The sequence below is a fragment of the Podarcis gaigeae genome (assembly GCF_964106915.1).
Source record: "Podarcis gaigeae genome assembly, chromosome: 5".
Classification (NCBI taxonomy): domain Eukaryota; kingdom Metazoa; phylum Chordata; class Lepidosauria; order Squamata; family Lacertidae; genus Podarcis; species Podarcis gaigeae.
In genome coordinates, this window is record NC_139681.1 from 5,800,680 (window position 1) to 5,821,282 (window position 20,603).

At 43.0% G+C, this 20,603-nt stretch overlaps 1 protein-coding gene across 1 annotated transcript in view; it reads right to left on the reverse strand.

The window, feature by feature from the left end:
* SEMA3A (semaphorin 3A) overlaps positions 1 to 20,603 on the reverse strand; it is a 193,278-nt gene that overhangs the window by 18,306 nt on the left and 154,369 nt on the right. Inside the window, exons 7-13 of the mRNA XM_083738745.1 lie at positions 15,809 to 15,951; positions 14,786 to 14,900; positions 14,602 to 14,671; positions 13,658 to 13,802; positions 9,203 to 9,422; positions 5,599 to 5,690; positions 2,118 to 2,159 (exon numbers count right to left, since the gene is read on the reverse strand). Coding sequence (XP_083594871.1) covers positions 2,118 to 2,159; positions 5,599 to 5,690; positions 9,203 to 9,422; positions 13,658 to 13,802; positions 14,602 to 14,671; positions 14,786 to 14,900; positions 15,809 to 15,951 — 827 coding nt within the window. The remainder of the gene's footprint in view (positions 1 to 2,117; positions 2,160 to 5,598; positions 5,691 to 9,202; positions 9,423 to 13,657; positions 13,803 to 14,601; positions 14,672 to 14,785; positions 14,901 to 15,808; positions 15,952 to 20,603) is intronic.

Sequence of the window (20,603 nt, forward strand, 5' to 3'; positions counted from 1 at the left end):
AGTTTCCAGTACTCAATGGGGTTCCCAGCTGGACTGCCCAGAATTCTGACTATTGAGATGGCTTTACCCCTTTCTCATCGAAAGCTATATCAGTGGCTGATATGATACACATCTGTTTTCATATCTTTAAAAAGAATACCAAACATATGCATCTGAAAGATTTGTTATAAATTTAGAAAAGGTACATAAATAGAACATGGGCTTGTGGTGTATCTGCCGCTTGCCTCAATATGTTCCAGAAAGCACACAAAAATGGTTTCCAAATGCCTATCAAACTCTGTCTCACAAGTTTCATTTTTACAAAATGTATCTGTTTCAGCCACCATTACTCTAGTTGTTGTAAGAAGAACCTGTGCCCAAGTGTGCTGCTCCTTATTTACGTTAGAGACTCAGTACAATGCCTCCAGCAGCAAAAGAAGCCTAATTCTGATATGTAACTCTACATTATAAAAACAGCCCTGTACAAAGTCAGACCAACAGTCCACGGGTGAGTCTGCTGCACCTCCCTGGAGATGATGGGGATTTAACGTGCAGAGCTAAGCTATGGCCCTTCCTCAGAGCCTTTGGCCAATAAGGGTCAATTTTAATACAGAACTCTCACATTGGATAAGAGAACTCTCACATTTTATCCCCAACAGATTCCATGGTGAGCAGCTTTAGAGACAGGCAGGCCAATCTTCCCATGGTGCAGAAGGTCTAAAGAAAGTGGACTCACTCTGCATCTTCAGGCTGCTTCAAGGATGTAGGGTGGTGCAAGGCATAGCTGTCAACTTTCAGATTTGAAAATAAGGGATCAGCAGCCTCAAAATTAAGGGATCAGCAGCCTTACCTGTCCTAGGGAGCCTCGAAAATAAGGGATCAACAGTCTCACCTGTCCCGGGGACAGTCTATGGGATATCTAACAATCTGGGATAGCAGCAGGAAGCAGCGGGAAATGGAATAAGGGAATTTCCCGCAAAAAAAGGGAAGGTTGACAGCTATGGTGCAAGGTGCTAAAGTGTGCTATGGGAACCAAGCCCTCTGGCTTCCTTTGCCAGAATGGCTCCTCTTTCATGTCTTCCCTTCGTCATCTCTGAAGTGCCTCCCAAATTCTGACTGCCAAAGTACTGTCATGCATTTGTGGAGGGCCACGTTCCCCTGTATTCCTGAGTCCAAACAAAGTAAGACTCAGTCAAGGCTGGGGGAGTTAAAACTGTGCCAAACAAGGGACCCCTGAATTTAGCATGTTAAAACACAAGCCAGGCTGGCTTCCTGCATCCTGGAAATCAGCAACTCATGGTGGTTCCAGATGGGTAGCAATTGCTTGACATTGATAGCATGACAACTCCCACTTTGTATAAAGCAGTCGCTATACACTGAAAGCTTCCATTGTGATCAATGGGTCTTTGTAAAAGTGAATCTTGCACATTCATTCGCCCCTAGTTCATCGGTAGGCAAACTAAGGCCCGGGGGGCGGATCCGGCCCAATCGCCTTCTCAATCCCGCCCATGGACGGTCCGGGAATCAGCGTGTTTTTACATGAGTAGAATGTGTGCTTTTATTTAAAATGCATCCCTGGGTTATTTGTGGGGCATAGGAATTAGTTCATTTTTCTCTCTCCAAAATATAGTCCGGCCCCCCACAAGGTCTGAGGGACAGTGGACTGGCCCCCTGCTTAAAAGGTTTTCTGACCCCTGCACTGAACACTTCCATTGTGATCAATGGGTCTTTGTAAAAGTGAATTTTGAACATTCATTAGCCCCTAGTTGGTGTTATAGAGGAAGAAGCAGGTGAGAAGGAAGCCCAGTAGTGATTGTGTGAATGTTGGAGCACAGGAGTTTTGACCCTCATGACCTGCAGCCAGTGACTCCTGGGTATGCAACATCTCTAGAGCTCGGAACAAGGATCTTTGTTTCAGAGACCAATTAGGCAGTTCGTTTCCACTTCATAGCTAGCGAAGCACACGTAAAGACTTTCCCTCTTCTTTGTCTGTCAGAATTTCCATAAGAAACTAGAAACATTTATGAAAAGGAACGGGAGGCAGCTGGCATCAATATCTTTTCAGGCAAGCAAGTTAAGGTCTCTGAAATATGGGACCCAATAAATATTTAAGAGTCTTAAGATTGTATGTACAGTACCTGCTTTGTGGAAATCTTCATGGCTGAAATGGCTGTGGGTTCCTGGAAAAGAGAGTTACAGTTATAGCAAAGATGCTTTAAATAGCTGCTTCCCTTAAGACGATGAGAACGGGGTGCCTCGCTGTGGATTGCTCTTACTGACTTTCACGCTGAAACGCCGTTGTTGCTATGGATGCATTCAAATGCATTTGTGCCTGCGCAATTGTGCATGTTGAAACTCAACACAAGGATTAATCAAGCATGCATTCTACAAAGGTCCAGTGGAGGCGTCATAGCAGCCCTCCAAAAACAGCGGTTTGCAAATTGGGAGCCAGCTTCAGGAATGCACACCTATGTCCCTTTCTCAGTGGGAATCATCCCCCCTTTAACCATGGTTTAGCATCATACTGAAGCTAACCAGGGTCCCTCTTCTTCAGGACTTATCAACTGCTGTGTGACTCCTTTGCTTCATAATATTGGCAACTGCTAGGGGGACAGGGAACTGCAGATCATGATGATGTCGCCATACCAGTAAATATGCAAAATGGTATGTAGAGGAGGACAACTCCGATCAGGGCTGCTATTTCTGGTAGAAATTCCACACTGAGGAATATGTGTAGATCTGTCTTATGGAGTGTAGACCTTTCTATTTTCTTATAGTTTCCTCATACGGGTTCAGTTTCTATCAAGGTACGCTGACATAGCCTGCTTCAAGCTTTCAACTTCACCCCCGGCGAGCCCATGGGGAACTGGATATGGCTCAGTAGATGCTAAGCATGCAGACTCTCCAGTGCAAATGGGTTATTAAACTTGGTATTGGAAGGCATCAATTACAGGCCTTGCCGAAATGTTTGCTCAGCTGTTCAGGGAGACACTGCACAAATCAGGTTAAAAAGGCATTTGTTATCAGTGCAATGCATCTGGAATGCCTTCAGTTTGGCTGGAGCTGTCAATGAAAAGTGTTGTGTTCAGAATTCTGCAATTCAGGCTGTTAAATTCATTCTTTGGTGACATAAAATTAGATTCACCCACCCCAGGGATATGTGAAAACTCAAAAGTGATGGGTTGCATTGAAACTTCGTATCAGATTTCTACCTAGGACTCGATTCCTTTGGCGCATTAACCAACCCCCCTTCAAACTCCAGCTGCACCTGCAAGGAGAATAATTTCAACAGTATTTTATGGCAGCTGATAAGGAGCTCTTAGGGTCATGCTGAATGTTGAGGTGTGTGCATTCCCAGGCACCTTCACACCAGGATGTTCAACGCAGCAAGGGAGCAAAGGAATTGCAATGCCTCCTTCTAACGGTTTCTGGTGGTCCCCTCTTCCCACCTTTTCGTTTTGCCCTTCAAGGGCAAACCAAGGGCAAATCTGCACTGCCACGCCAAATAGCGCCTTTGCCAAGCCTGTCTTTCTCCTACCACCTTCTCTCCTGACTGCTAAGCCACTTTGGACTTTGGAAGTAGCTTGGGGCAAGCAGAAAGCAGCAGACAAGGAGGTAGCTAAGCACCCGTCCTCCTGCCCACATGTGCAACGGCCACTAAGGGTGGAGTTTCAGCCTTCATGTCAGCTGTCAAAGATGTTTTTGCTGTCAGTTCCATCACTGAGTCCACCCGTTTTTTTGGCTAAGGACTCACCTCGCCAGATTCTGCCAGCCTCTGTTTCTGATTGATCAGATACTGCTCTGGCTCAGCTCCAGACATGCATGGGTCAACTACTAGTCACAGCTCCATGCCCACCCCAGCACAGGTGGTGGGACTCAAAACCAAATGTTGGAAACCACTTTTTCAAGGCTGGAAAATGTGATACAATGGTCCTCTCTCTCTCTCCCCCCCCCCCCATCTGAGTCACCATAGCCTACTTCTAGGCATCTGAAACATAAGGCAAAACCTCCAGGACAGAAGACATGATTTGTTCCAGAAAGTGAGACAAAGCACCTCTCCTTTTAGAAATTAAGTTCTTGGCTTGTCTCTTTAATTTTTGGCTTAACGGAGCATGGCATCTAGACTGCTTTATACTATAAGTAGCTGATTTGCTGCAGGCAACAGAGAAAACAACCACAGGCCACCAGCGACTCTTGTGATTTCATCTCATTCCTTAAGATTTATTTCTTGTTCAAAACCAGGGGTTCAGATACCCACTGCTCAATTAACCAGAGCCTGACAATGAGGCACACCTCATTGAGTCAGTGACTCATTCACACACAGGTTGCACTTCCGATGTAAAGCCCAGAACGTTGCATGCAAACAGTCCTAGAAAACATGGCCCAAATAACATGGTGCCTGTTCATAAGCCAAAGCAAGGAAGTGTTGGGATGGGTGGAAACCAAGAAGTCTCGCTTTGTAGGATGCTGCTTTTAGGAGAAGGGAAATATTGACATGGGACAGCCTGAGAGGATTTGTGAATCAGAACAGGGCTGTCATTTTCTTTCTTTTTTAAAATCTTAGCCTGTTAAATTTTAACATTGACAATCAATTGATTAAATTTACAACAATTTGCAGATAAATAAACAAGAATTCTGATGAAAGACAGGAAGCTCTCAAACGCTTGGTCCATCTAGGTCAGAAGCATCTGCAGTGATCTGCTGGCTGTGGATCTCTGGGGATCCACTCAAGGGATCCAGGCATCACACCTGAGGCCCTTGCATCCCTGTGATCTACCATTCAGCAAGGAAAACAAACAATTCCCTTTGTTTCTAGACAATGCTTACATATGTTGCAGTTGGCATCATCTTTAAAAAGGCATCTCTCACTCCGTAGGAAAGATGTGGAATCCCACTTCCAAGATAATTTGTAAATTCTTACATTAAAGTAACTCATTTTTTAAAAATCTGCCTGTCTGACTATGGGACAAGTTTTTAACTGATCAAAATGTTTATTGAATCAAGTTGATTCATCAGCAATACAACTCAATCTCAGCTTTATCTTCTCATTTTCTTCATACTCCCCAGGATGGCATGAGATCAAAATCCATTTAAACAAAAACATGCATTGGAAATCAGCTCCTAAAACCATGCCAACTTTTGCCTACATTGTGTACTTCTTCAAAATTATTCTTAATTGTCATGTCATAGAAACCCTCAATGTCAGATAACAGACTTTTCACTACGCCTTTGTCTTCATGTCATATGCCCAGATGTAGAATTAATTCTGTATATTTTTCTGGGGAGAAGACAGGCAGCAAGACCTTCAAATGTTACAGATGGTTTTCACTGTAAATTGCAAACAGTCATATCTATTGGTTTTAGCGGCCCAGTGAACAAGGGGGGGGGGGAGGAAGGGAGGAGAGTCAGCAATATAATTTTTGCTATTAGCTCACAACTGGCACTGAAAGCTCTGAGGTTTATTTTGACTAGTGCCTGAATTTCTAATTGAGAAGCTAATTAGAAAGGTTTGCTGGACTCTTCCACAATAAACCCTGTCTCTGCAGCTGCCTGCAGGGGGTGGCGGGCGGCAGCAGCAGGAGAGCGAAAACAGATAACCAACATTTCAATCAAACTTACCCGAAAGACTGTCATTTCTTCCAGCAAAACTTCCTCCAAATCATGCCAGGTCTCTTTAGGGATAGAAACTACTTTCAAAACTGTCCCAATATCTGAAATAAAGACAGATACCATTTTCCCCCTTGAGTCCAAGAGCAGTCCAATATCAGATCTACAGAAGTTTTATGTTTCCCACAATACAAATTATCGTATTTCAAAAAGGGGATTATGCAGCAATGCGTTCTTTAGAGTCGGCTCCATACAATACCCACTTACCTTCAAAATGATCTCAAAAGTTCTTAAAAGTTTCCAAAGAAGGATTATATTGAAATCTTTTAATTGCAAAACCCCCCCAAAATCTGAACCCTGGACCCATTTTAGCTGTCAGCAAATGAACAGGGCAGTGTAATGTTACCAATGAAATGTCAGCTGCCACAAATGTGTATTTAAAGCCAGGAATACACAGGATCAGCCAGGGCTACATTTTATGATTTATTCTCAAGTCCAAAGTATACCATGTTTTCTTTTTCTTTCTTTTTAAAAATAACAATACAAGGGCAGATGTGAAAGTGAGACTTCATGGGGACACACAGACAGCTGGAGGGTGCTACCAAATTAATTAAGTTGTCAGATCTGTTAGGAATCAGCTGGTGATTCCAAACGGTGCAGAGTTTGAGTTGAGAGTCCTGCATTAGACTATATGACCCTTGGGGTCCCAAGTCCCAATTTTATATATATATAATTTCTATACCGCTCTATACCCAAAGGTCTCAGCAGTGGAGTAGCGTGGGGGGCGCAGGGGGGGCCGGCCGCACCGGGCACAACATCTGGGGGTTAGGGTTAGGGGGCGCAAATCCACGGGTTAGGGGGCACAAATTACTTGCCTTGCCCCGGGTGCTGACAACCCACGCTACGCCACTGGGTCTCAGGGCGGTTCACATAAAATATAAAATACATAAAATCAAAACAAAACCAGCAACCCAATAAAACAACAACCCCAAAAGAGCCAGCATTTTTAAACAGGGTATAGGATGTAAATCAAGTCAGGCAAAGGCCTGGTTGAAAAGGTACATTTTTGCCTGGCGCCTAAAGGTGTACAGTGGTACCTCTGGTTGCAAATAGGATCCATTCCAGAGTCCCGTTCGCAACATGAAAAGCCCACAACCTGAAGTGCCGTATCTGCGCAGGTGCGCGGTGCGATTTGGCACTTGTGTGCATGCGCGAAGCGTGATTTAGTGCCACTTCCGGGTCGCCGCAGGAAGCAACCTGAAAAAATGTAACATGAAGCAAATGTAACATGAGGTTGAATGTGCTTTGGGATGAGCACGTTCGAGTTGCGCTCCACGGTAACCCGGAAGTAACGGAGCGTGTTACTTCCGGGTTTCACCGCTTGCGCATGTGCAGACGCTCAGAATGACTTCACGCGTATGCGCAGAAACGACGAAAAGCGATGTGCGCATGTGCAGACGTGCCGTCACTGGTTACGTTCGCTTCTAAATGTGAACGGGGCTCCGGAACAGATCCCGTTCACATCTAGAGGTACCACTGTATAGTGAAGGCGCCAGGTGATAGCTAGTCTGTTGCAGGGTTGCTGAGAACTGTTTGCAAGGGGGAAACTAAAGAGCCCAGAATTATAAGGGAAATAATTTCCTTTGGATGTGCTTTAAATGTATCCTGTGTGTGCAGGATTACCGACTTTTGGCCCTGCCGCTGTTCATCTGCCTCCAACGGCAGCTTTTTTTTTTGGGGGGGGGAGCCAGTGATAACATTTCTCCCTCTACTGTGAAAAGCTTCCCCTGCCGTAGGCAGACAAATCGCTTCACCCAACACTGCAGAATAATTGACCTGAAAATTGTCAGTTTTTCTTAACGGAGTATTCCAGGTGGAAGAGGGGAAGGGGATAAAAACACTTTACTAAGCTTAGAAGTTGTGCGGGGATGTGGGGGGCAAAGGATGTCATTCGGAAGCCACCGTTTTAAACAAAGTCTATATCAATTTTGTCAACATCAAAGACTGGAAGATTTAAGTTCTTGCAGCAGGAGGAGAGACCACTACAAAGTAATGGAGAACTGGATTATTGCCACGTTTAAAACATTTTGAATTCTACAACAGAGGTTTGACAAAGCCAAAGAAGTCAGACTAGCAGATAGGCATTAAATCTTTAAGATAAATAGTTCTATTTTAAGAGGGACATCCCCCCCCCCATTAGTGGTTTGCTGCTCTCTAAAGCCTCTGAGGTCAAATGCACAATGTGTTAAACCCTACAGTGTCTCTGATCAGGCCTCAGGCATCCAAAGCGAAGCTTTATCTGTACTCAAGATCAGGCTTACGTGGAATAATATTTCAAACAATTTCACACAAAGTGAACCAGGCCCCTCATTTCAGATCAGCAAGCTTTGGCGAGTAACTCATCTTACAAGATAAAATTACCGTTATTAATTCACGTTTACTGAAAGATGGACTCGAGACTGTGTTAAATGATCCACTCCTGCCCTCAAGTCAAATTATGAGGGCAAAAATATGCATTTTGGTCTGCTGGAGAGGGATTGAAGTGAACCATCACTGAGGTGAGAGTTAGAACAAAGTATCCAGATGTATACTTTAAACAACAACAATGCTGAATTAATCACATTTCCTTTACGCTAGGACTCAGGGAAACAACATAACTTACTTCCTTCTTAACTTACACTAGACCTCGGGAAAAGATGGTGGTATTTTCATTTAGCATTTATTTTTGTTTAAGTGACGCTGCTGTGGCCCTTGCTATAGTGGGAATTAAAATGTTGTTCTCTGAGATTAATCAACCACACCACATTGCCAAGGTAACTGTCAGACTCAGATGAGATTTAAGATGGAAGTCTGCTGGCTGTGAGCTGGGTAGGACTGCAGATTGGAAGACAAGGAGACAGTCTTGCTTTTCCAGAGATCAGGATAAAAAAAGACTGAAGTCACACAAAGCTTAAACTTAATTCAAGCTTTAATTGAATTAGTATTAAATTGGGAGTCCCCAGGGGTTGGCAGCTCCTGGAACAGAAGGGAGAATACAGAACTAAAGGCTGCTGCATACAAGATAAAACAAGTGTTTTATACTAATGTGCTCTCTAAGGTGCTATATTCAGGACATTTATTTTGGGGAAGTATTTTGGATATGGGAAATTATTCAAATGTGCAAGCCCCAAGCTACAAACTGAAATGGCATAGTCCGGACACAAGTTTATCATCCATTGAGAAATTGGGTCTAGAGTTATTTAAATGGATGTGGTCATTACGTCAATCAAGTAAATTGCAGTCCACCCAAAATAGAGCCGAGCCTTGCCTGTAAGCAATTCAGTGAGCCACACTAGAAGATACAGACAGGGCTCTTTTTCAGCAGGAACCCACCAGAACTCAGTTCCAGCACCTCTCAGGCAGGTGCCATTGCCATTCAAAGAGAACAAGGGAGGCGTTCATGGTGAGTTTTGGCACCTCTTGTTTTAGAAATATAGCAATGGCTACTTTCCACCAAAAACTGCTTTGGTGGAAGTCCATTCATGTTGACGGTACTTGCACAGAAGGAATGCCAAACTTATTGGACTCTTCTGCTCTGCTTTCCATTCACTTTCTAAAGAGGTTTGTGGAGCCTTACCTGTCCCAATGAACATGACGTCGTACTGGCCATCCTCTGCATCTACCCGATCGACCACAATTTGTGTGAACTGGTAATCCAAATCTGTTTTGATCATTATGGGGCGGTTATTGATGGGAAATACAGGGTTGTACATCGCTGGGTGGCTTCTTGCGAATGTGATGACTTCATCAGGAAGATCCTTGGTTGAGTCAAAGCCACCAAATGTTTTGCTTGGACACTGGGGAGGGGGATGGCAAAAGAGAATATTGTCAAGAGATTACAACAGTGAAATTCCCATTTCCTCAGTGTATACACAACAACCTTAGGTTTTCACAATGATGCTGCTCCATCATCATCATACTGTGTCCAATGCTAGTCCTGCTCAGAGGTTTTATTAGTAGTGTCCTTTATTTTAATAGGTCTACTCTGAGTAGGACTAAAGTTGGTTACAACCTAGCATCGCCAATATAGAGATAGATGAGTCAATCTGTGTTGGGATATACAATCCCTCCAGTATATGCAAGCCAGTGACTTGCTGAATTCAAATCTCAGCATTGCTAAGTGTCTGTGGGTAAATTGCATTTTATGGGGATAATTATAATACTGGCCTGAGCATTCAGATAAATCGTGCTGTTAGAGATTTGCCTTCACCTCTTACTCCAAGGGAGGTGGTACCAGGTGAATTTGGACCAAGCTCAAAGGGGGCTTTACTCAACCTGAATTGGGGCAGCCCTGTTCAAGTTCACATTTCAAGCTTCCCTCTTGCCTCATTCCTAAAGACGTGTAAAGTGCTTTGAACACTTGAAGTGTAAAATATTGATAGCATTATTATACTTTGTGTTCATTTCCTTTGATTTAAGAACACAAATGCCCTAGTGTTGAAATAACCTGCATCGCCTATGTATTCCTAAAACATACAGCACTTGAAAGCCAAAATGTAATTAAACAACAATCCTGATCTTGCAACACGCTCTGTAGGGAGAAAAATCAATTATCATGGCTATCATCTTATTAACAATTCATCAGGGAGGACATTAAAAACAACAACATGTGTCTTTTAAAAGAATAGGAAGGTGTCCTCCATCGCAGCACCAGTTCTATGTAGCCTGGTTTTTATCATATATTAGGTATCATTTTATTATGTGCTTTTTCCTAGCAACAAAACTCAAGTATCCACTTTTATTAGTGAATATCAGAGCCTGAGATAATTGCATATCAAACACAATTAAAAACCAGAAAAACTGCAGGAGGTTCCCTTCTTCTGTTTTTTGTTATCAATGCCACATTCTAGCAGTTAAATAATACCAACAATTAACAACAGTTTTTTCATAGCTTATAGCAATTTTGCATTTTAAAAAAAATTCCATATTTCACATCCCAAAGGCAATCTTGATTTTCCAGATGGAGTGCAATACTGATTACTTGCATTAATTAGATAATGATTAATCGGATAATGTATGAGAAGTGCTTTGAACAAGAAAAGTAATTTAGAAGTGCTAAGTATTGTTAATGCAGCTGGGAATTCATATACAAGAACATGTGTGAATAATCTTTTTGGATTTTCTAAATGGACTGTCTCGATCATTTTCAAGCAGCCATCTATAAGCGTTGAATTTACAAGGAACGAACATACGATGAGACGTCCAAGGACGCTGTGGGCACTTTCCCCTCTCAAATTCCCCAGTTCAATGGTGCACTGGGATCCCTTAGGAAACCTAAGTGCTAAATCATTTCAAGGAATCCATCCTTCATATACTGTATTGATTTCTTGTTTGCATCCCTAGTGCTTTAAATGGAAGCTGTGAAACTAAAAATCCATGTTGCCTCTGCATAATCCAGGGCCTACCAAAAGCTGCCCTTGGAGCGGATTAACACGGCCCGTTCCTCTGCAAAACGTATATTGGGGATGCAGCAGCCATGTCTTTCCTAGAGCTGAACTGTCCTTTCCCAATGGTTGTGTGCAAAGCGTGTTCTCCTTCATGGAGAGCACGTGTTGTAGTGGGGGCCGCCAGGACACTCCAAAGTTGGGGGTGGGCTAATTGATGCGATTGGGCTTCCCTTGTCGTTGGGAAGAAGTTAATGTTGCCATTTGTTGATTGACAGCTAGAAATGCTAAAACTCCTTGCACGAGGCTAGGGCTTCCTCTTTTCACCTATGCATTGGATTGCCCGTCCCCCCTCCCTAGAATAGGGTTGTTCGCTTTGACCTTGCTATGCCTGTCATGGGGTCGTCTGCTCTTGCGGCAGGGGCCTGGTAGGAATTTTGTCCATCTGGCTGATTGGCTGGGGCCATTTGGTTTTTGCCTACTGCGTAGCAAATCGTCACAACTTGTAAGGTTCACGGTTAGGCATTGGTTTATGGTTTGGTTGGTTGAGGGGCATGGATTGGCTGTGCCTGCCCCTCTAATGCTGCTGCTGCTGCTGCAAGGGATTCCGTTAAAGGAATTGGGGGCTAACTATTGCTTGTCCACTCTGTCAAGGGGGCTCAGGCCATAGCAATGAGCTCCTGGTTGCATTTGGGGTGAGGGCAGGTTCCCTGCTCTGTTGCTACCCCCAAGTGTATTCCCCTATTCTGACTTCCGCATCGTGTGGAATGTCAGTCTGTCCCCCATGGTGGGGGCAGATAGTCGCAACCAATGCCTAAGCAACCACTCACAAATTTGTATTTTAATAAAGTTGTGGCCAAAATTATGCCAAAAATCTTAAACAAAAATTCTGTGTGATGTGTGAGTTATTGGGGTGGCCCTGGGGACCTCGACACGCAATTGTAATGATCATTTCAATGATTGCTTCACACCACTTTTAAATATTTTTTATCTTGCTGTACACCAGCCTGATGTTTTGTGAGAGGGCAGTAGATAAGTACTTTAATACTTCTGTGAACCACCATGAGACCTCTGGGTATAGAGCGGTATACAAGTTCAATAAATAATAAACTAACAAATATAAATTATTTGGCTATGCAGACAAGCCTGTGAATCTCAATGGGGCGCAGGTTTACTGCACTTAAGGGGGCTGGCAAATAAAAGATTACTAGAGGTGTGCAGTACAATTTCATGCATGTTCACTCTGAAGTCATCCGCAGTACATTTAATAGGTCCAATGGCCAAATTACGTTTGGTTTTTGCTACATAGTTCTTGCCTTGGATGTTGGTTTTTTTTGTTTTTATCAGTACAGTATACTAGGGTTGGGACACATACAGTGGTGCCTCGCAAGATGAAAAGAATCCGTTCCGCGAGTCTCTTTGTCTTGCGGTTTTTTCGTCTTGCGAAGCAAGCCCATTAGCAGTTTAGTGGATTAGCGCTATTAGCGGCTTAGCTGATAAGCGGCTTAGCTGATAAGCGGCTTAGCAGCTTAGCGGATCAGCTGATAAGCAACTTAGCGGCTTAGCGGATCAGCTGATAAGCGGCTTAGCGCTTAGAAAAAGGGGGGGAAGGAAAAAAAACCCGCAGGAACTCGCAAGACATTTTCGTCTTGCGAAGCAAGCCCATAGGAAATTCATTTTGCAAAGCGCCTCCAAAACGGAAAACCCTTTCGTCTAGCGGGTTTTCCGTCTTGCGAGGCGTTCGTCTTGCGGGGCACCATTGTATTCAGAAAAAACACATGTATGGACCTCTCAGAAAGATGCCACTCCATAGTATGTGGAAAAACACACTGTGTTATGCTTACAGGTAGGTAGCTGTGTTGGTCATAGTAGAAACAAAATAAAAAAAATTCCTTCCAGTAGCACGTTAGAGATCAACTTTGTTATTGGTATCAGCTTTCGTGTGCATGCACACTTCTTCAGATACCACAAAAGCTCATACCAATACCAAACTTAGTTGGTCTCTAAGGTGCTACTGGAAGGAATTATTTAATTTTGTTTCTAGACTGTGTTATGGTCCTCAACACCAAAAATCCCCTGCCCTTTTCTCTGAATGTATTGATTGACTCAGAATTTATTTTTATGCATTTTTTATTATTAGACTTGCATACTGCCCTTCTCATCATAATATCTCAGGGTGGTTCAGAAGATCAAGGCATTTAAATGAGATGTCTTTCACAGTTAGAAGGCATGCCATACTATTTCAATAGGCAATTGAAATTCATGGACTGCTTTGGGTGGATGAAAGAAGAGTTTGGATTTGATATCCCGCTTTATCACTACCTGAAGGAGTCTCAAAGCGGCTAACATTCTCCTTTCCCTTCCTCCCCCACAACAAACACTCTGTGAGGTGAGTGGGGCTGAGAGACTTCAGAGAAGTGTGATGGCCCAAGGTCATGCATGTGGAGGAGCGGAGATGCGAACCCGGTTCACCAGATTACAAGACTACCGCTCTTAACCACTACACCACACTGAAATCAATGTGCATGCTTCTAGAGCGATTCCTCAACAATTATCCCTACAGAGAAAACAGTGGTACTTCCCTCCAGATAAATGCCTGCCAATACTGCTTGGGCACCACCTGGCTGCCCAGTGAGTAGGGCACTTACAGTTCCTGGTCGCGGGTATGGGACTCTTCCTTGGTAGGGAACCCATTGATAGTTGGGACCATCTCTGTGAGCATATGGACCCAGGAACACCCTCCTCACGTCCGTCATGCTATACATGCACACAGCCGATCCTTTAAAGATGTTGCTAATAATAGACAGGGTGGAAAAACAGATAGGTGAAGAGGAAAAAAAGAAGCAATTGTTTCTAAATTAGAGAGGTTCTAGAAATACCAGCTTTCTATTTATTTATTTTCTGTCGCAAAAAAAGCCGACAGCAACCTTGTGCAATTGTCTAACCAAATCAAAATGAGATGCTTTGAAAATGGGATTCAGTCGAAACAATTTACTTTGATAGAGAATTATATCCACATTTTAATTTCCCCTTCCCTCCATGATCTGCAGGCATTTACTGCCCTTTAAGTCCCCTTCTTCTCCCTAGCTCCAGTACCAGCCCAGCACCCATGGGACTCAGCTTCCTTGAAGGGGGCTTACAAACCAGGCAAGTGACAACCCTCTGAAAGGGTCTGGAGTTGTTGCTTGTATGGTGTGTAACTTCTCTCTGAAGAGCCAAAGCAAAAACATAGGGACAGGATTTGGCTTCCAGGTCAATAGAAACAAAATGTTTGCATTCAATAGGCACCAGACGCAATTAGGCCTCCTATAGAACACATACTAAGAAAAGGGTTAATGCAGAAAAACACACACACACACACACATTCTTTTAAACTGTGTGGCCGCAGACTTCTGAGCGATTATATATATATTGCTCATAGGAAAACTCCAGTTCATTAACCTCTTACATCTACTACTTTTCTAGCAGTTCAAAGGTTGAGAAAATGCCTTCTCTTTTAAAGGGCCATGTTAACAAAGAAAGCTTTTAAAAACGGGCAGCCTCCATGCACTCCCCCCCCCCCCCGCAAGAAGTAAAATGATATGTCCGCTACCTGGAAGTTGTAAACACTCCATAGATGATTGGGGTTTTAGGGTCCTTTGAGTTCATTAGAAACACATCCTCTGTCAAAATAAATAAAATAAAATAAGGGGCAAGAAGCAAAACCAGCCGCCAATTTAGTAATGAGCATGCAGCTGGCCAGAGAGAGAATGGTTTTGACCACTTTGACCACTTACGGAGCTCATCAAAATGAGTGTCAATGCCGTTGGGACCTGGCACCGAACAAATCAGGCGTGCTTTGAGGAAAGTGGTCCACTTGTTGACAAGACTTCTGTGGCCACCAAAGTCATTCTACAAAAGAAATAGCTCATGTCAGGACATAAAAACAAAGTCTGCTTATTGTGTAGGAAATCTCAGACTGCACCTGGAAAGTGTGGAGGAAAAGTCAGTGTGGAGAAGCCCTCAGTGAAGCTGTAGTGGCACATGGGAGTTCCCACTTCAGTGCAGCCATGCGTAGGGTCCCACCTCCTCCAAAATAACCCTGCTCCACACATGGCCTTGTCCAGTTAGGAACTGGAAGCGGCGATATAGCACCAGAGGTTTGTGACTCTCTGTGCAGAATCGCCATGAGGTTCAGAGGGGAGGAAGAAGGTTTGTAGCTGGCTTCAGTCCATCGGCCCTGTTTTCAGGTAACTTCTGCTGCTAGTATTTCAAACTTTACCCCAAAGAGGAAAGGTATATCTCACTTAAAGACAACGAGAGCATTTCTAAACTGTTGCTGCTGCTCAACAAACGTTACACCTGCTTTCACCACAAGCTACCCAAATGAAGACTGGAATATAAGCCTAAAAACAGAAATAACTGTTCTTACATGAAGTTACAGGCCCAGTTCAGGTGAACAGAATGCCTCAGACCTGTGCATTACCATGGGCTTCTCTACTTCTTTTGCTGCGGGAGCAGGAGAGCAAAAGCTTCTGCTTTTATTTCAGCACAAACTGCAGCTCCATGTTTTGTTTGAACTCGGGAACTGTGGTTTGTTTGAACTAAAGTTAGTTTAAGCAAACCGGACTCAAACTGAGCCCAAAGCTTACCATTGTTAATTCCTCATCACATCACATGGATATGGCCATTGTACCTTATACATATTATTTGACACATCTACCCACAATACTAAATGTACCGGTATTAGTGAAGTGATCTTTCTTTACAATTGAAAGAATATGATCGTGAGTGTATTCATCATCCAGTCACAGTTTTACCTTACAGATCTGTCCTATCCTGGCATGTGTAGCTTTTCCAGAATGCTCCCCATCAATTGCATTTTCACGGAAGAAAAAATAGATCTTATCATCCTCCGGGTTGTCACTTTCGGGGATCAGGTGAGCGCTAATAAACCGAGGATCTGAAAAGAAAATGCAAGTGTGTACTACAGTAATGATGGATGGATTACAATGAAGGATGAGAGGGAGTGGGGGCATGGAGCTTATAAATATCCATTGCATAAGCTTTGGGTCATTCAGATTGTAGATCTTCCCAAGACTTGGCGAGGGATTTCACAACTTCTTCTTCCACAAAAACTCTAGCACTTACTGTGATTTGCCCACAGGTCCCTGAAGACTTAGCTACTACACTTTGAGGCTGATATGACTGAGCTATGATTAATGTTCATGATATGGACAACAACAAGTGGATGGAATTTTGAGGAGCAGCAGAAGATAGGGCAACATTAGGACCAGCCAAAATTGCAAGTTGATTTATGATCCTTGGCGTGAGTTGGAATGAGCAATCTTATTTTTCAGTTTCTAGTCATCACCCATTGCTGGGGAGAGTTTGCCCATCACTTTAGCGGGAAAATAAATAGGGAGACACCAATCACAGGGAAATGAAAGGAGGAAACCTTCAGCAACATAAAGGGAAAAGGTTTCCATTAAGTCCAATCTGTTTCAAACCAAATTCTTTCTCAGGAACTGTGTTGTTTTTTTCTGGGGGGCTGCAGAGGTACGCATACCCCTAAACATTTTGTGTGAATCTACATTTGGCCTCATTGAGGGGCAGTATTTCAATATGAGTGGGAAAATGAGAGCACCCCTAAACTTTTTTTGTAAGAAAAAAAGCACTGCTCAGGATCACTATGAATATAAACAGTATAAAACTATTAAACACACACACACAAACAAACAAACAAAGACAAACACAATATTTGGGGCACTTGTAATTTTATCAGCAAAGGAAAGAAAAGGGATTACTGTTTTTTTATCCTTTAGAATGTTTTAATTTCATACTAAAACACAATATTTCTTTAGTTATGCCTAAGCAATGTAAATAACACATAAAGAAAATGGTGCAAAATAACTTCAGCAGCATGTGCTTCCTGGCCCTGATCCAGCTTTACTCATACACAAAAAGTCGCACAGAAAGAGAACCTCCAAATTTGCTTTGAATTTTGCTACTAGTAGCATCAGCTGGGAGGGCAATATGTCTCTACACCATATCATCAAAAGGCTCAGCCTGCAAGTTTACTGGCAGCAGCTGAGCACTTCAGTCCAGATCTCTTCTTTTCATCAAAATCTGTTTGATTTTGAGTTGCTTAATATTGAAACTGCACCCCAGGCTGAAACAGAAAACGAATACTATGAGTTAGGGGAGTTCTCTTGCACAACACCGGAATAATTTTAAGGGAATTCACTCTTAAAGCAAAATTTAAAGCAAATTTGGAGGTTTTCTTTCTGCTTTCATGGAATCGGAGGGATTCCATGGGAAACCAAGAGATTCACTACATTACGTAAAGAGGAAGGCGCCTCAGCTGGACCAGAGTAACTATGCATGTCACTGCATGAATAAATGGCTTTGGAAAGCATTTTCACTGTTTCTGACTGGTCAAACTTTTGGGCTGTTTAGCCACCTGGATAAATCAATATATTTCAAGTCAATGAAAGAATGTTTTCATGTCAGCTGAGCAGCCATCTGTGCTTTTGATCATTTAGTTTCTGTTCTCTGTAGCTCTGCAATTCCTACATAGAGTATAAGAAATAAACAAAGCCGATAGATCTAGAGACATGCATTTATAAGCATGCATGCATTGCATACGAAGCAAGCTAACAGCACAACAGAAGCTTTTCATGTTTATGATGACCTACAAGAATGAAGAGAGCACAAAAAATATTTCAATGTGCGTGCGCGCGCACACACACACACACACACACAATCTGCTCTGTTAGGTTCCATCATGTTGCATTCAAGCAACAGCAAAGCTCCAAACAGCCACACCGAAAACAAAAGCAAAACCATCTGCTCATAACTCTGTTTTTGATAAGCAACAGGAAGTGACCCCCAAGTTTAAAAGTCAGAATGCAAGGCATTTGGGGATGTATGAATATAATATTTTAAAAGTGATTTGAAAGGAGAAGAGTTCACAAATGTAAACATATGCAGCTGCCTTATATTGAGTCAGATCATTGCCCAGCAGAGTCTCTTCTTTCTGGCTGTGTCTCTCCAAGCGCACATCAGATTCTGATGAATCCTAAATCCTAAGCTTAGGTCTCATGCCCAGAAAGCAGGGGGCCAAGTGGTTGTCCTCTTGTCTCTTTCTAGGTCCTCATCCGAGTAGTTTTTCTTGCCACTTTCCCCTGGAAAACCAACTCTTTAGCGCTAAATTGGAACAAACAGCAATCCACACAACACGCAATTGCCAATTGTTCCGATTCAGGGAGTTCAACATTGGGTTTCCCTGGAAGAAAGCAGAAGGGCAAAGGGAGGGGTGGATAAGCCCTTCACTGAGCTGATTCACAGAAATTCAGGATATCTCTGCGGTGAAAATGATTCTCCTTCAAATCACTTCAGAATGAATCTGGGGGCTCTTGCAGCTTTGTGAGAAATTCTGAGTCCACTGGAGCTGCTCTGAGTGTGATTTCCCCAAACTCTCCATATGCAGAAAATACCAGGGAGGGGAAGATAGGAGGGAGGGGGGGGTAGATTTGTGACTGACAGCTCTTGCTTCCAACCAAGGGATAACTTTACCAGGGCTCTCCTTTTACTTCCAATCACTGTTATTCTGGGAGAAATGCAAAAGGATGGAAGAAAACAAAACAAAAACAAAAACAAAAACAAGCAAGCAACCACTGAGCTGTGTTTTTTATGTATATACTTAGAATAACTCCTTCACCCAGGCACTAATCCTTCTGAAATTTTGCAGGATACTTCCCTAGGGGCACATCAACAGTGCATGCTATTTTTCATGCAAAGGGGCACCCACTTTGACTTTCAAGTGTTATAACTGCCTTCACTGCACCTCAGCGTGCCACGACATCATCCCGTATGGTAGTATCAGCAACAGACTTGTACAAAATCCAAAACAAATACAACTTTAGAATTTCTCCTCCCTAGTCACAAACAATCTGTGTTGAAGTGCATTAAAAATAACAAACTTCAAAAAAAGAAAAAAAAAGAGAGAGGGAAAAATGTCTAGAACATGATTAAGCATGATCAAAGAAGGATAAAGCCACAGTGGTAAGCTTTCTCAACTTTAACCAGGTCTCTGATCTCTATGCCAAATCTAAAAATAGACCTTGGTTTACAACAATCAAAGCAAATAATAAAATAATGTATACTCCCCCCCATCTCTTTTCTTTAACAGGAAAAAAAAATATTTGTTGTAACTCTAACAGTATTTCCTATAAACACTACATTTTGGGTGCCTCACTTCCATTAACAGTTCTTCCCAATTTTTATTGGCAGAAACCACAATTAAAGCATCCTTGATCTAACAGATGCAACTGAAACAAGAGGCTGAGAGCTGACTCTAAGATTCATTGTTTTCTTAAGCAATAGCAACATGTTTTGCTTGTCTCAGCATTTCAAGCTCAGATGAAGCTAGGGATATTTTTTTTAAAAAATCAATTTAATACTCTTTCTTAAGTATTTCTTGCCAGCTGCATGACTAAACTACAAAAGGAAAACCAACACAAGAACATAAGGTAGTATTCCCAAATGAGTTATACTGAGGATTTCAATTGTGATATATACAACAGTTAATATGGACATTTGTTGTTAGTTATCAAGACATTCTAAGAATACTGAGCAAACAAACATCCAGGAATGCTAACAAGGGGCATCTATTGTATGAGATGGCATTCAAGAAGACTGAATTAATGTCCTCTTCATGGTCTGATTTTTGCCCATGCGATAAATTAAGTAAAATAATTAATTTTGGAAAGCGTGTTCTCCTTCAGGGAGAGCACGTGTTGCGGTGGGGTCTACTGAGTCACCCCCTTTGTTGCTGGGTAAGTTCTCCAAGATGGCCAGGGGGCATTGATTGGATTGCCGAGTTGCTGGGGGGAAAGTTATGTTGCAATTTTGGTGGGAGGGGTAAAAGGTTTAAATACTCTGCACGCAGCCTTGTACTTTCTCTTTTGCTGCGTGCAACGGATCACCCGCCCACCCGCCCTAGAATAAGGAGTTGTTGCGTTGACCTTGCTATGCCTGTCATGGGGTCGTCTGCCTTTGAGCAGGGGCCTGGTAGGAATTTTTCCACCTGGCAAATTGGCTGGCTGGGTGGTTTTTGCCTACTGTGTAGCAAATCGTCACAACTTGTAAGGTTGCGGTTAGGCATTGGTTATAAATTGGTAGAGGAGGGGTTAGGATAGGCTGGGCCTGCCCCTCCATGGTTGCTGCGGAAAGGGAATTCCGTTAAAGGAATGCTGGGGCTTGCCATCTTTTCGTCCAATCCCTGGAATGGGACTAGGGCCGGCAAGCCTTCGGGGAGCAGGCGGATGAGAATTGAGGGTCTGTGACTCAGCTCCATTTCTCCCCGACTTGCTTTCCCCCGCACTGTCTTTCGGTGGTGCCTGGAAGTCAGTTCTGTCCCCAGGCGGGGGGACAGATAGTCTTAACCAATGCCTAAACAACCACTCACAGTTTTGTATTTAAATAAAGTTGTGGCCAAAATCATGCCAAAAATTTTAAACAAAAAATACGTGTCCGTTGTGAGTTATTTTGGGGGGTGGATTGGGGACCTCGACACGCAAATGTTGTTTTACCATTTGGATGTTACAGTTA